The 15303-nt window shown below is 43.6% G+C and overlaps 2 protein-coding genes across 2 annotated transcripts; one reads left to right on the top strand and one right to left on the bottom strand.

Annotated features, from left to right (window-relative positions):
- The first annotated feature begins 2582 nt into the window (after positions 1-2582).
- LOC108022368 (uncharacterized) lies at positions 2583-3660 on the top strand. Its single transcript, XM_017091248.3, has 2 exons — positions 2583-2750; positions 3148-3660. The coding sequence occupies exons 1-2, from the start codon at positions 2687-2689 to the stop codon at positions 3273-3275; spliced, it is 192 nt and encodes a 63-aa protein (XP_016946737.1). The 5' UTR covers positions 2583-2686; the 3' UTR covers positions 3276-3660.
- Positions 3661-8298: 4638 nt separating this feature from the next.
- On the bottom strand, positions 8299-14790 carry LOC108022232 (homeobox protein orthopedia). Its single transcript, XM_017091090.3, has 5 exons — positions 14351-14790; positions 12210-12498; positions 11934-12063; positions 9301-9388; positions 8299-9108 (listed from the first exon to the last, which is right to left on the bottom strand). The coding sequence occupies exons 1-5, from the start codon at positions 14505-14507 to the stop codon at positions 8561-8563; spliced, it is 1212 nt and encodes a 403-aa protein (XP_016946579.1). The 5' UTR covers positions 14508-14790; the 3' UTR covers positions 8299-8560.
- Between the last annotated feature and the right edge of the window lie 513 nt (positions 14791-15303).

The following is a 15303-nucleotide window of genomic DNA, read 5'->3' as shown; positions in this document are numbered from 1 at the left end:
GAAGTACGCCGTACAAAACGACCCATATGGTCAATTAGTATTACTGCTCTGGCTGCCAGCCAACAATGAGGGCATCAAGTTCTTCAAGGCGCTTCCATGTACTGCGAGTACCCGTTCTATATGGAGACATCGCACACACCCCAGAGCACACACATTGTTTTCACTTCAATTATTATCGATGAAGCTGCAAAGCCACCAAAAATCCGAATATAATACAATCCAAACTTGTGCCCAGCGAAGCGGAAAGTGTTGGAAGCTATGCGACTTCAAAAACTTTTCTTGAAAAGCGAATCCTTGGCTCACTGAATGCACAGGAAGAAATATATATCGTGTTATACTTTTTAACGAAATTATCATATCAAAAATAATTTACAATTTACAATGACAAAGTATTTCTCAAAAATTAAATGTATTATTCATTTTTTAATAACCCATATTTTTAATAATCCTGTTTATGAAACCACCATTTGCGCGATTTACATTTAACGCCTATAACTGTTTGAATATTGCATTTATCTATTAGTAATGTATAACATTTCACTGCATTTTTTAAATCTAAGGTTAATAAAGTTATTTGAACTCTGATTACATTAACATTCTGAACACATCAAAAGTCTTAGTTGTATGCCAATTAATTCCGCTTTCAAGGGGAATTGCGAGCGATTGAAAATATGCATCGGGCACGGCAATTTAATTTGATTGATTTAAATTCTTTTCCATTTCCACTGTGATTCACAACACCCTTTGCCCTGACTGGCTGAAAATATAAATCGCGGGGATAATGAAAAGCGTCACATTTGATTGCATTTTTTGTGTGAAATTGGGCTGACAATGTTCGCTTTCGCTGACCAAATAAAAATAAAGAAGGGAAAAGCGATCGGAGGAGGTTTACGGCCTACTCGTACTGATAAAAAAGGGGTGATGGTGATGCATTCACGTGGTTAACATATATGTATATGTGCATACACTGGGGGTGATTGCCGTTTGCGAACAGGCAAAAGGGTGCAGCCCACAGGAACACGGGGCCAGAGACAGAGGAACAGGACCTTTGGCCAGGAACTGAAAGAGGACCTCGACGACGAGGCCGTGTAAACGTGTTAGGGCAGGACAAAAAACACAAAACAAAAATGTGCACTTTACGCAATTTATGTGCAAATTTTCCAATGACTTTAAAGCGATGCAGGGGGGCTGATTGACTGGCGACTGGGTGACGGAGTGACAAGGGGATGGACCGACCGGCCAGTCATTATAATCGCTCGCTAATTGACTCTAATAGACCTGGTTCCAATCGTGGGGTGGTTGTAGTCCTCCATCCGACCTGCCCAAACCCAAATTGAAGATACAACCCACTCCAAAGATAAATTACTTTTGAAAACCTTCTCGAAACGGGTATAATCTCAAGTACTCTGGCAGTTTCTGAAGCGTTGGCTTAGCTAGATCTTTGGCTTAGGAACACTTTAGCCGGGCTAGCCTTATTATGCTTCACACATGGCCATTAGAAAATTGCCCACAAATTAGCACAAATAATGCGAGCATTTAGCAATTTGAATAAGCTGCCGCACTTTGGAACTCAGCGCGACTCACACACACTCGCGCTCTTTATCCCCTCAACCTTTCACCTCACCTTTCACCTTTTCACATGTCCTAAGTCCGCTCACACTCGCACACACGTGAATAGGTCCGGGTAATTATGCGCCTGATTTAACTCCACTTTTGGCTGCACAAATGACAATTTCACACTGCTTTGTTGTCCGACTGGCCCTTTCCCTACCATACATTTCTGTGTTATTTCAAGTGCCGCGCACTTGAGTTCTCGGTCATGTCCTTGAAACTGTTCATGCAGAAAGCGAAAAAAAATATATAGAAACCGAAAATCCTGCATTAAAATGGCTCCGCTCATCGAAATATGAGTTCATGGATGTTGACGGCGATCAAACAAAGGACCTTCGGCGAAGGCCACGCCCTGACGGACCTCCTCCTTTTTTCGATGATTTTTTATTTGCCCACAGCCGAGGAAATGGCCAAGGAAATTCGCATTTATTATAATCGCGCGGGGAAATGCGAGGAGTGCAAAGAAAATTGCTGCCAATTTCCCGCCATAGAGGAATCGAAGATGAAATTAATTTGCGCAGAGCGCTCAGAGGCGAGTGCTGCTGCTCAAACTTTGCAATTTGCGGCGCGTTTCCGTTTCCGGTGGGTTTTCGTTGCGTGAATGGGCCACTGCGGCACTGAGGCTCCTTTGGCAGACAGCCGGGAAGATAGGAAGACGTAGCAGGAGATGCCGGTTAGAAAGGAAGGCTGGCTGGTGCGTTGGTAAGGAGAGCTCCAATTGTCATCCATTCCGTTTGATGTGCACATAACAATTTTATTTCCATTTTGCTCCTTTTTTTGCTGCTCCCCGAAACGATTAGCAGCCACTTAGAGCAGTTAAGAGCCTCATTGAGTTTATTAAATCAGGCGTAATAATTGGCACACACACACAATGAGCTGCGCACCAGGAGAAAAGGGACATCGGCGACGACGGCTAGAATAGACAGCCAGGAATCACAGTATCGAGCGTCGATATCGATTCCCAGGCAGGCACCGCCCGCCCCGTCAGATCGCGTTTCCAGTCACACAAAAAACACTTTTCGTTTCAATAGGGAAAATACAAATTTAAAAGGAATCGATTTCAGGCACCTTCAGCATGGCGGACACTGAGGAATACGGGCTTCCAATGGCGAAAATAACCTTTATATCCGACGAGCTGGGTGAGTATATAAGGTATTGAGCCAGGTTTATAACATTTCTAGGTCACAAAGGGTCCCAAAGCTTTGGGGATTTCTTTAAAGTCAGTTACGGTGCATCGTTTGTATTCAAAAAACCAAATTTAAAATTGGACACCGTATATTTTGCCCAAAAAAATATTTTGAATTCACAGTTAATATATTAATAATGTATTGTGTATACTAAGCCTAAAACTAAGACAATAGCTTTTCCTTATCTTAAAAATTTCGAATTCTACAAAAAATGGCGATAGACAGTATCTTTTAGATACTCTAGTATTTTTAACATTATGTATACAATATTGCAAGTAACTAGTACTATGTACTGAATGCACATTAAAATAAAAAACAACTGACGAAAATATTTTCCCCATATCCTCAGAAAGGACTCACCTGGCCCGCGTGCCCCAGGTCCTGCAGCACTTGGAGGACATTCGGGAGCCGGAGGACGAAATGCTCCTCGCTGAAGGCAGCCGGCTGAGGAGGAAACCATTTTCGGAGGACTACTAGAAACCAACGAAATTTTCACGTCACAAAACCTAACGAGCGACACCTGCCAGGGGAGCCAAGGTGTTGGCCTGGCAATTAATGACTGGCTCAACTTCTCACACCCACATTCACCTTCACGTGCTCGAGCCGGGGAAACAGAGAAGTCCTGAAAAGCTAAGGGCGACAACAGCAGCACGCAACAACAGCGAAAGCAACCGGGCTCTAAAACACACAAACAAATTGTGACAAAGTTGCGGAAATTTAATTAAAATCAAATAGAACCCACTGAGCAAAGGGGTAGCGAATTGGCAGTCAGGTGTGACCCGATATAGTGTCTAACACGCTCCCACCTTCGCCTGAATGTCGCTAGTTTTCCGCGTCGTTTAATAAACAAAATGTAAACAAAGCTTAACAGCAATGACACACATGAGTCTGCCTGCCACCCACCTTACCCTTCATTGTTGTTGCCAGTGCCTCTGGCTTTTTATTAATATAATTTATGAGCCTGTGGTCGTGAGCGGGAAACGCCAGCGGCAAGGTGGAAATGCAAACGGGCCCAATACAGCAGCTGCTTAATTTCACAGCGCATACATTTGATTAACTTAATTTATCCCTGCTCCGAGCCTGCCTTTTGATATATTTGTTTGTTTATTTAATTTATTGTTGAAGTTACGACTATGCGCTCTGGCTAACAGCTATAAATCCGATTATATAGTTATCGATCATTCCTACTTGCGGGTTTTCTATGTATATTTTCTAAGCTGTTTTATGAGTTTTTTATTGCATTACTTACTGGGGACCTTATTTATATTTCTTACATATGATTAGGAATTCAATCGATTTCATCAAATGTATCTTGTGAATGTCTGTAGTAAACAGGTTGGGAACATTAACCTTTAAACTAAATATTTCCTAACTAGATACGATAATATCTAAAAATAAAATGGATATACAGAAAGAAAAATATTTTATTTTTATATTGCTGAAGATATTCCAACGTTTAAGCTCGTAAGGGATTCTATTAACTATTTTCTATTACAACTAATTTATTAACTTGTAAATTATTTTTTCAGAGTTTTAATATTGACAAAAACATTTAGTACTTATTTTAAAAACTAGACATATTATTCATTTTTTTTTCTACTGTTTTTTTTAAGTACAAAAAATATAGCTTTGGTTAGGCACATATATTGTGCAAAAATATAGTTTAAAATGGTGATTATCACCCAAAGATCGATCGTGCGACTCCCTACACGGTGTGCAACTGTCACAACAATCGGACGAGGTAGACCATTGGCTAATGAGGCCACAATTGGCTGCCCAGCCCTATCCAGCTGTCTGCCACTATATGCAGCCAGTTCTACCTGAACTGCCCAAGAGCCGCATCAGATAAATCAGGCATGAAACCATTATGGCTAGAGTCGGTAAACAAAAACCACGGGGCACTGCTCTTTCTTTAATCACGACCCAGCGAGACGAGTCGCTTGTCAGCGCTTGGCAATCGATAAAATTAGGCGCAGCTTAGCCACATTCTGAAGTCACCAGCAGGGATCTTCAGGAAGTGTCCTCACCTTTTTGAGGACTCCCAGCTGGAAAGGAGCTGATCCTCGGGCGTCGGCCCGCTTTGAAATACTTAGCAGGAGCGGGAGCATTTGACACAAAAGTATCGTGTTTCCCAGTTGTCGCCAGCATACTTAGGATCCTGTCCTCAGTATCCTGTCGGAAATGTTTTCATTTGCAATTGCATGTTGCGGTATGTTGGCAATTTATGGTATTTTCCAACGATCAGCGATCAGTGATCAGCGAGGGAAACCTGATGCCACGCCAAACAAACTGTCGGAATGTCCTCTCAAGTGGTCACAAATTACAGCAATTAGGGAGCGCCCTTGTGTCCTTTTTGGTGGCATTGGCGTCGTCATCCTCGCCGGCGTCCTCAAAATGGCGCTCATTAGGCATCCACCTTCCCACCCACAGAAGCCAGACAATCTGCGTAATTACCTCGCTGACAACTTTTGATGAATTAAATGCGAAATAAATTTTTAAGTGCGCGTAACGAGCATTCCGGCTGCTGGGCGAAATGAAATGAAAATGCGCCGGCAAACAGAGAGCAGGACGAAATGGCGATTTTCCCCAGCGAGGTGAAATCTTTCTTGAGCGTCTGTTGAGCGGATTTAACTTGTTTAATTACCGCCGTATTCAGTGCAACTGTCGCTCATTACACTGATATTTTATATTATGTATATACCTTATATAGGGGTCGAAAATGCTGGCAGTTTTTCAAGAGCACCGCCCACCGTCAGCATCTCGATTCGCGTCCACTTGCTCTTGTTTTGCGTAACTGTTACCATTTTAATGCGCTCGAGTGTCGGGGACGAAATTGATTTTCGTTACCCCATTGTGTTGGGCATTTTTTGAAGAGCATTCACTCGGCTCTTGTAGAAATTTGTGCCTACACAAGGTGAAATTGCACTGAGCCGAGTGCAAATAAAATGGAGGGAAGACGAGGCACTCGACACTCAATTTCGTAGAGCCACAAATGCGAAACTCGAAGGGCCACTTGATAAATTTCATATATTTATAGCCCGCAGAGTGATGCGCTGCATTTGCACACTGAATGAAATTCCATGGGCACAAGCACACAGACCAGCACACTCACAAGGACATTTTGGATGGCCCGAAATGTGGGTGGGCGGCTAGCCCCGCCCCCTTTGCCGCCCACCACTGCTTCTTGGCCAAACACTTGCACAAATAAAAGATCTACTTCAACTTATTGAATTTTCGTTGATAGAAACAAGATGAAAGGCGGCGGAGAGCAGGGGGACTTTTGAATACCCTACAATGTGAGTAACAATTCTTAGCAATTTGTATACTTTTCATAAAGATTTATAACATAAGTCTAGATACTCTTTCCATGATTTGAGAACATCCCTCGGTATCTATTTTAAGGGAAAAACCCTTCTGCTATCAATAGGAACAATAGCTGTTACTCTTTTGAAATTTTATAAAGAGATATTATTTGCAAGAATTTTATTTGTTACTATGAAGTTGTTAAAGCGTGCTATACTATAATATAGTATTTATGAAATGTTCTCAAATTCCATTTTACGTATTGGAAATGTGAGTTGTAAATTTTCCTTCAGGTCACTTTTACCACAGTTGTTAATTTAAAGAATTTTAAAGATATTATTTGCGAGACTTTTACAGGTAACTATGACGTTGTTAAAATGTACTATAATATAGTATCGGTTAAATACAAAATTGCATAATTTTCTTTCTTTAAATTTTTAAAAATTTAATCGCAGTCGTAGTCCTTGTCTCACTATATTTAGTATAAACATATTGAATCAACTTTTATTTGTTAATATAAATTCAATAATAAATCCTACATTTCTAAAGCAGGGTTGCCAGCTTTGAAGGGTATCCCTGCCTGGCAGGTCCTTCCACTCTCCGGATGGCTTTGCTACCGTGTACACAAAGGACGGCCACAAAAGGCAATTGCATATGAGTTTTATGAGAGCTTCTTTTGACATCGCCAAGCTGACTGGTCCTGGAAGCGCCGCCTTCGTCCTTTCTGGCACATCCTTTTGACTGTGACAAATCCGTTAAGTCGCGCATTTCGCTCATTATTATTGTGCGCCCCGTATTTGTGCAGGGAATTTGGCTCTGACCTCGCCCGTCCCAGCGTCCCGAAATATGGCGAGCGGTAAGTGTAATCAAATTCCAACCCGAATCCTCATTCGAATCCCAATCCAAAATCTAGACAGAGCTGAATGGGCAGGAACTTGACGGCGTTTTATTATTAAATTTGAGGCCATCGGGCACACAATGCGATATCCTGCAGCGAGAACGAGCGCTGTGCGAAATTATTAAAAAGTAATTATGGCACAAATTACGAGATATCAATATAGCATTTAGCTCTGCATGCGGCCTTCTACAAAAGGACTCGTTCTGGTTCCTGTGCAGCCACCACCACTTCAGCTCCGGTGCAAATCCTTTGGCTCACACATCCATCCCATGGAACCATAGAGTTGCATTTCCTCCACGGCTGTCTGGCACAATGCGATAGATTCCCTTGTTGGCCCATTGTTGTTCGCCTCTTCTCGCCGACTTCTGGGCTCCTTCGAGTCCTGCTCTTCACATGTTATGCAACATTTCCTGCGCTCGGCAAATTTGACATAATATCGAGATTATTATACGATTTGAACTCTCCGCCTTTCTGGTCTTTTCAGGTTCAGTTCGATTGTCGGGGTAGGCCGTCGAGTCTATCCCCGATTCTGGGCCCAAGATCGCTTTCATTTGACTCTGGCAAAAGGAAAGGTCGAGTCGAGTTTGCACACAATCAATTGTAGCATTGAGCGATTTATAATGAGACCTTGTAGGGCCATAAGCCCTACTTAAGGTACAAAACTTTCTGCGATTATTCCGCTGAGCAGCGGGAAGCGAGGGGAGCATGTTGCGGAAAATTAAAAAATTGCTTAGGCCAACGGAAGTTGACCGGGAGATTAACTCGGCATTGAAATACAAAATATGGGGGGAACAAAACCTCAAGGAGCTGATTTTGAGGGATATACATTTTCATATTTGGGAAATACACTTCATCCAACTGACAGTCATGTGAAAATTGCAATCTTTATTACTACTTACTATCTAAAAGTGAATATTTCGTATTTTTAAAATACAACAATGTGTATATTTACACAAACCATTAAAACCAAGAACGGTTGGTTGTTTAGTTTTTAAAACCAGTTTTAAGGGTAAACTTTTTAAGATTGGAGACATTAAAAATCTTAAATGATCATCTGATCAGTGAAAAAAGATTTTGAACTTAAAAAAATAATTTATTATTCATTATTAAATATTTAAATGGTGGTTTGTGTTCTATTTGTTTTCAGTTTAATGGATAAAATATCAAGATACAAAATTTGTTGGTTTTTAATTGGCATAAAGCTAAAAGTTGTCAAAGATACTTTGCATAAGTAAGAATAAATTTAGGAATTTTTCAAGTCCCCCTACCGCCCTCCTACCCGCCCACAAAACACAACAATTTCCATTTCATATCGTTTATTTCTCGACAGTTTTCCTTAGTGGATAGACTACCTTTATGTCCGCAAGAGGCTATTTACTCCGAAGCTCCCTTACAGATAGATAATGCATTAGGCGTTACGACTACGTTAACTTTGGCGATAGACCAAGCTCCATGTATATCTTACAGTGCGCGGGCTATATAACCACATAAATACAACTAGATATCTACAAGTATGTATAAGATGTATGTACAGAACGAATCCGGCTATCACGGGGGGCATTCAGTCCTCGCCCTTGGTGACCACGGAGACGGGAGTGGAGGCGTTGCTGCTGGCGCCGGCAGCGCTGCTCGGCGACTGGGCGGCCGTGGAGATGAGTCCGCCGGAGATGAGGGAGGTGCCACCTCCTCCTCCAGAGGGCGGCGTGGCGTGCGGGGGCGTGGGATGAGGCACTAGCTTGGGACTCTCGCGCGGACTGCTGTTGCTGCAGGGCGGGCTCACCTGGCTCATGGCGGACAGGCCGGCGTGCAGGGAGAGATTCTGCGGGTAGCCGGCCGAGGCGGCTGCCGCCGCGGCCGCTGCTCCCGCGCCAAAGATGCCGTTGAGATTGCTCAGGCCCATGTACTGGGAGAGCAGCGTGTGGAAGTTGGGCAGCTTGTAGTGGGGCGCCATCAGGTGCTGGGGCAGCAGACCGGCGGCGGCGGCTGCAGCGGGATTGAAGTGCTGGTGCAGGGCGAAGTGCGGGGGCCAGAACTCCGACTGCATCGAGCCCGGATGACCCGGAAGTCCATGCGGCGGCAGGGGAATTCCAAGCGGAAACTCCGGCATTCCTGAAAGCAAAAGGGCGAATTTTCGTTAGTCCAAAGCCCAAAGTATTCACCAAGAGTTATCACAACGGGGGTGACACAAGCGACATAATTCCTAATTATGTTGCACACGTAATTTGGCAATTTGCGGACAAATCAAATGCGTATCGGTGGGAGGTTAGGGGTGGGATTTTGGGGGTGGTTGGGCTAACTCACCTTGTTCGGGCAGAAGGTAACCGGCCTTGTCCTGATTCATAAACTTCTCACGTTTGCGCCATTTAGCCCGACGGTTCTGGAACCACACCTGCAAGAACACGAAAAGAAGGGAGCTTAGAGATGGAGTTGTATGCAAATTCGAATACCCCTAGGATTTGGGGTATACTGAGCTGGGGTTAAGTGAGGAAGATCAGGATCTGCTTATCCTTAAGTTGTAACCATGAAGTACTATGTTTATTAGGAAACTCTATTATTAAAAATTTAAAAGTTCTTAGAAGTAGTACGATTTTTGATCGATTTCATTGAAATTCAAATGAAAATGCATATTTTGTTTTTAGAATTATCAGATCATCATTGTTGTTTGTCAAGCTTGGCCAAAAGCTTAATAATGGAAATGTATTTTATCGCCTTTAAATAAAGGGCATCATGAATAGTTGAACCTTCTCAACACCTGTCCAAACGGCTTTTGTTGGCTTTGACTTTGACCAAAAACCGAACAATTTTCCCATCTATCAATCTGTGAGTTCGGAAAGTTCGAAATCCACTTGGTCCTTGGAGAGCTTCTTCTGCGCTCGCCAGGCCCGAATGTCTGGATGCCAAAGGACATGGGCGTGGTGGGAGGGGAGGTCAAATACAATGGCATCCAATCGGAAGTGTTCTGCTCTGATTTGCAACGCTCTCTGTCTGTCTCACCCTTCAGACAAAGGGGGTGTCTTATGCATTTTTCGACACTTGCTGGGGTTTTGGGGTTGACCGACCTCCCAGTTCACCCCTTTAACCCCCTTAACCCCCTTAAGCCCCATCCACAAAATAGGCGTTGGCTGCACACACATTTCCGTTCCGAGGGGGGACGATTTTCAATCTGAGGCTCTCGTTTTTGATGGGAAAATTAATTGTTTGTAAATTGAAATCACTTGACAACCCACTGTGCCCGGCGATGATGAGTTCGAGACAATGGAGGAGTCTCCGTAATTATAGACACCCTGTATTTAGACGAAGCCCCCTTCTGCGCCACCCAGAACCTGCAACAATGTGTTCAGCTGAGCGAGTAGTAAATTAGCAACGATTTCCTTGCTATAATTGCTGCCAATTATTGTCCTGTGTCCTGTGTGTCTGCTGGGAAAACGCCACCCACCGCCCACACTTTGCTCCCCCCTTTAAGTGGTGTGTGTGTGCGATTTTCTGGGCTTTTTAATTGTCAGTCGGCAGCAATTATAATGCGAGCAACTTAAACCACTGAGCCAGAGCAGTCAGGCAGTAAAAGTTGAATTGCGGATGTCCGTTAGGCATTTATCACACATGTGCGATCAAAATGAGAGAAGAAACTGTCGCAAGAGAAATAAAAGTGGTCTTATAAACTCAAAAATTAACTTAGAGCTGTACCAGTTCCCTTCATATAACTTAAAAAAACCTGAGACAATAAAGATTTAATTTTCTAGATACTCTTTAAAAACACAATATCAAAATTGTCAAATTTACATATATGATTTATATTTTATTATTTTGGATTTTTTGGATCGAAAGAGTGTAAAAACCTTTCAGACAGTAACCAATCCTTTCCAATGCCTTTTGTGTTACCCCAGCTCACCAATAAAAATTTGACTTAACCCGGGAATTAAGTCGGCGCTTACTCCTTTTTTTTCAATTGCCCCGAACAACAAGCATGCAAATCCCAAAATAATTGCCCACTCGCCAACCCCAAAACAAGCGGGGATTACGCTGCAGATACTTTGTATCTATCAGCTCAGGGCAGGAAAAAAGTAAACGAAGCTTTGGGAATCGGGCAGCTCTAAATCGGTTACTGTTGAAGTACCAAAAACGCTCTGCATATGCGAATCAATGACCAATTACAGCTAATCTGCTAACAGATACGAAGGGAAGCGAGGATGCGGATGCGAATGCAGATGCGAGGACGTGCGGATGCGGATAAAGACCGTGAAACGGACAATTTGTACTCAGAGCCGGTAATCCCTGTTCGAGTGCTTAGGTCAAGTTCTTCACCATTCTTTTCATTTTTTATACGAGTGCCGAGCGCCAGGCGATACTTTTCCCTTTTTCCCGTCAACAAACAGCATCGAAATTGAGCGAATCGCTCAATCAAATGTGAAGTGTTTGAAAGCATTTTCAGCTGAAATCAAACTGTATGCCAGAGGACACCCTAATTACATGTGTAGTCGGGTGTATTTAGCCGCGTGTCCTGCAGCAGGCAGAGGCAGAGACACGAAAACAGCCACCCAAAGCCACTTCGATTGTTTACCCTAAAGTAGAGTTAATAAAAATACCAACACCATGTGAGCGCGGCCAATTTAATCATTTGGAAAATCACAATATCTAATGTCCCTGGGCCAACCCCTAAAAGGGTACATCGTCAACCCTCCTCCTAACTATGCAGATCTAAGCGTGTTTGTATACAAAGTGGGGTTTAAGTGTTTCAAAGACCATTTACAAATTGGGTTCGGCGATTGTTTTATGAGGTCTTATCTACCTATTCACGGTCCCAGACTCCCAGAGTCGGTTATTCGCCTGTTATGGCCGGAGCCGGGGAGTTTGCTAGTACTTGGCTGTGTGTCAATACTGATACTAAGACTTAATTCGAAAATAATTGCGCGAATATAAAGAGCGATTTCAATTACCTGCACGCGTGCTTCGCTCAAATCCAAGCGCATGGCCAGATCCTCCCTTGTGAAAACGTCGGGATACTGGGTCTTCTCGAAGGCCCGCTCCAGCTGATGCAATTGAAATGTTGTAAATGTTGTTCGAGATCTGTGAAAAATCAGAGCAGGCAAAGGCGGCACGTTAGATAAGAGTTTCCCCTCTGCATGTTTGTTTCGGATGTTTTTTAATAGTCCGACAATGGCTGAATACGATTTGATCTGCTAAGCGGATTGCGCTCGCTGCTGCACACTCACCTTCGAACTTTTCGCGGCCTCTCCATGTCGCTGAGATCATGGCCATTGTTCAGACTGGAGGACAGCTCGTCGTCGTTGTCCACGTCCAGACCCCCGTCCGTGTTCGTTGGGGAGTCCTCTCGCTTGGCCTGAACCTGCAACTGTTGCTGCTGCTGCTGCTGATGGTGTTGCTGCTGCTGGTGCGACAAATGATTGCTGCCGTTGCTGTTGCTGTTGCTGCTGTGCAAGTGATGGATGTGGTGCGGATGGCCGTGGTGGGGATGCGTAATCAGCACCTCGTTGGGTGTATCTGCAAAAAAAAAAAATAAAGTTAGGCTTCGGGGGGCTAAAGTTAAACAATTTCAAATTGAACTCGAGTGCGGCGAAACAAAAAGTTTTGCGTTTGACTTTGAAAATCGAGAGCCAAGCGGCAGCTGCAGAAATTGAAATTCATTCGATTGTAACTGAAGTAGTTATATCCTGGGCGGGTTTTTAACCCCCTTTTATCGCAGTCTCGAAAGCAAGTCTTTCAAGTGCTCGAAAGCTACGCAAATTGATTTGGCAATCAATAACAAATAAATATAAAGCCAGAAAAAGTTTCCCCCCTCCAATGCAAGGCGAGGCATATAAATATCCTTTCACACGGCCCGTAGGCAAAATGAGTTTCTTTTTGAATAGCCAAAGCGGTGCCAGAGCGAAAAACGTGTAATCAAACTTTAATGAACCTCAAATTAATCGGATTCACAATGGCACCAGGACACGTCCCCGCGCAGCAGGACGCCCGGCTGGCCGTGTATCCTTATCGTATTCCGTAACATTTACACAGTCTGTTGTGGCGAGAAGGTAATTTCCAGCGAGCATCAAATTACGAGGCTCACAGGATGCCAGGAGGCCAGGATGCAGTGTCCTGCGGTGCGCACGCCGCTCGTTGTCGTCGCCAAATTGCAACCTGGACCAATGGGTGCCGTGATTCCACAATCCTGCCATCCTGCCATCCTGCCAGGCAATTTCGGCCCTGCTCCCATGCTCACACTTCCAAGGACTTCAATCTAATTACGGGTCTAATGACGCAATTGCTTTTGTCCCTTGTCCCCCTCCACTCCCTCTCTTTCTCTGTTTGGGTTGGCTATATCCGGCCAGATATGTTTTGATACAGTGTTTTTTTATTCTTCAGCCGATCCTTGGGCGAACTGCCTCCTGCAGCTTGGCCACGCCCCAACAAGCGTTCCAACATGCCCAGAAACACCTCCCTTTATCATGATATGTTTTCTTTCTGCCCGGGGTGGAGTTCGAGGTCGGTGTTTGCCGGAAAGTTTCTGCCCTGCCCATCACTAACTATGATAAAATGTCCTTTACGAGAGAGCAATTTGCATATGATATGGACAAGTTTGTGATATGGGTGGTGGTGTTATACTGCCTTGCCTGTGCCCGTTTGAAGGATCTTTTTGATGTGGTCAACGGGGGAGAAGGATGGCATTTTGGAGCACCAAATTTGGGGAGCTCATTGGCTTGGCCTGCAGAGTAATCTAATATTTTCGGAAAAAGCTAGCTAAGTTATGCCCTCTTATGGTGAGCTTATTCTGATTAAAATGTGCATGATAGAAATCATAGGTCTTCACTTAGCATACTCTAATAACATTAAATTACCTTTGACTCGAATTTGTTTATTCTGCTGCTTTATTTAAATGCTATATATTTGTTATCCCTATTTTTCTTGGTAAGACAAAATATTAAATGCAAGCGAACTGAGTAACTTGAGATTTTTCAGAATATATTAACATTTGTCACAATCATAGTCTAATCAAGTTTAGCACCCCTCTTACTAAAAGAAAATACAAGTTGAAAGCAAAGGCAATTTAATTAACTTACTTTTATGAATACTAACAAAAATTTTATTTATTTTCCTTAAATATCATTATCTGAATCACCATTTAACCATTTTACAATTTTTATTACAAATTTGATTAATTTCCCCTATGTATCTTAACCTGAATCCCCATTTCTATAAAAAAAACATCTTGCTATGAAATACTTCTATTAATCATGTATTTTATGAGTCATTTAAGATCGCCGACGGCTATACACAACATCCGAAAAAGGGAACCCCTATTTCTCCTCAGTTATTCGATTTTCAATTTGCAAGATCTTAAAGTTAGACTCACCACTGCGCTTGATCTGGTGCTGATTCCCCAGGATCTGATCGATGCTGTAGACGGCGCGGGGGCGTGAGACAGGACTCTCCTGCACGGAGGCGGGGCGCATGGCTGGCGGCATGATTGGGTGGTGCTGGTGGTGCTGCGAGGTCGTCGTGGTCATCATAGCTCCACCGGCAGAGCTGCTCACGAACCGTGCGGACTTGCTATTAAGTATGTTAATTCACTTGTTCTTCGATTTGAGTAACGATTCTCAAGGTTTTAAGTTGGGCAAACTTGTATGATTATTGTCACAAATTTCCGAGGTGCACGCTTTGAAAATTGCTTAATTAATTGCGATTATATTGGGATAGTCGACGATTTGATTTTGATTTGGATTTCACAGCCACTGCGACGAACTACAATGAGCTGAACCGAGTTGAATTGAGTGCGAGTAGTGCTCGTGACGATCAACAACCACCGACTGAGTGCGATTCCTGCGGAACGTAGGTTTAAATACGTTGGCCGTTTGCAAGTGAAATGGGCGAGGCTCGCTCTCGAATCCGAGACCGAATCCCAGTCCCAATCCTTCGCCTTCGCCCATGTCCTGCCCAGTCAGCCGTCTCTGTCGCTCTCTTTCTGCGTGCCCAGGGGTAGTTTCCCCCAGTATCTCAGCGTTCCAGTATCTGAGTATCCGTATCTGTGTGTTGGGTTGGTTCGTTCGGTGTGCGTGAGTTTGGGTTGCAGGTAGCTTTCGCCTTGGCTTAGGGGTGTTGGCCCTCTCACTCTCCATCCATACTCTCTCTACTTTCCCTCGACACCTTTCTCCTTTGTACCCCTGAACTACCATATCTTTCGGTAGTTGTAACATGGTTTGCTCATTAATTTTATTTATTTCTCAAATCTCGCTTGTTAAAAAGTATCTCATCTCTGTATCTCTCTCTCTCTCAGTAGATTCCTACCCTTCCCCTGGCCGAATCATC

The sequence above is a fragment of the Drosophila biarmipes genome, chromosome 2R, assembly GCF_025231255.1.
Source record: "Drosophila biarmipes strain raj3 chromosome 2R, RU_DBia_V1.1, whole genome shotgun sequence".
NCBI classification, from domain to species: Eukaryota; Metazoa; Arthropoda; class Insecta; order Diptera; family Drosophilidae; genus Drosophila; species Drosophila biarmipes.
The sequence above is the reverse complement of the archived record's forward strand: the minus strand, read 5'-3'. Positions and strand labels throughout refer to the sequence as shown.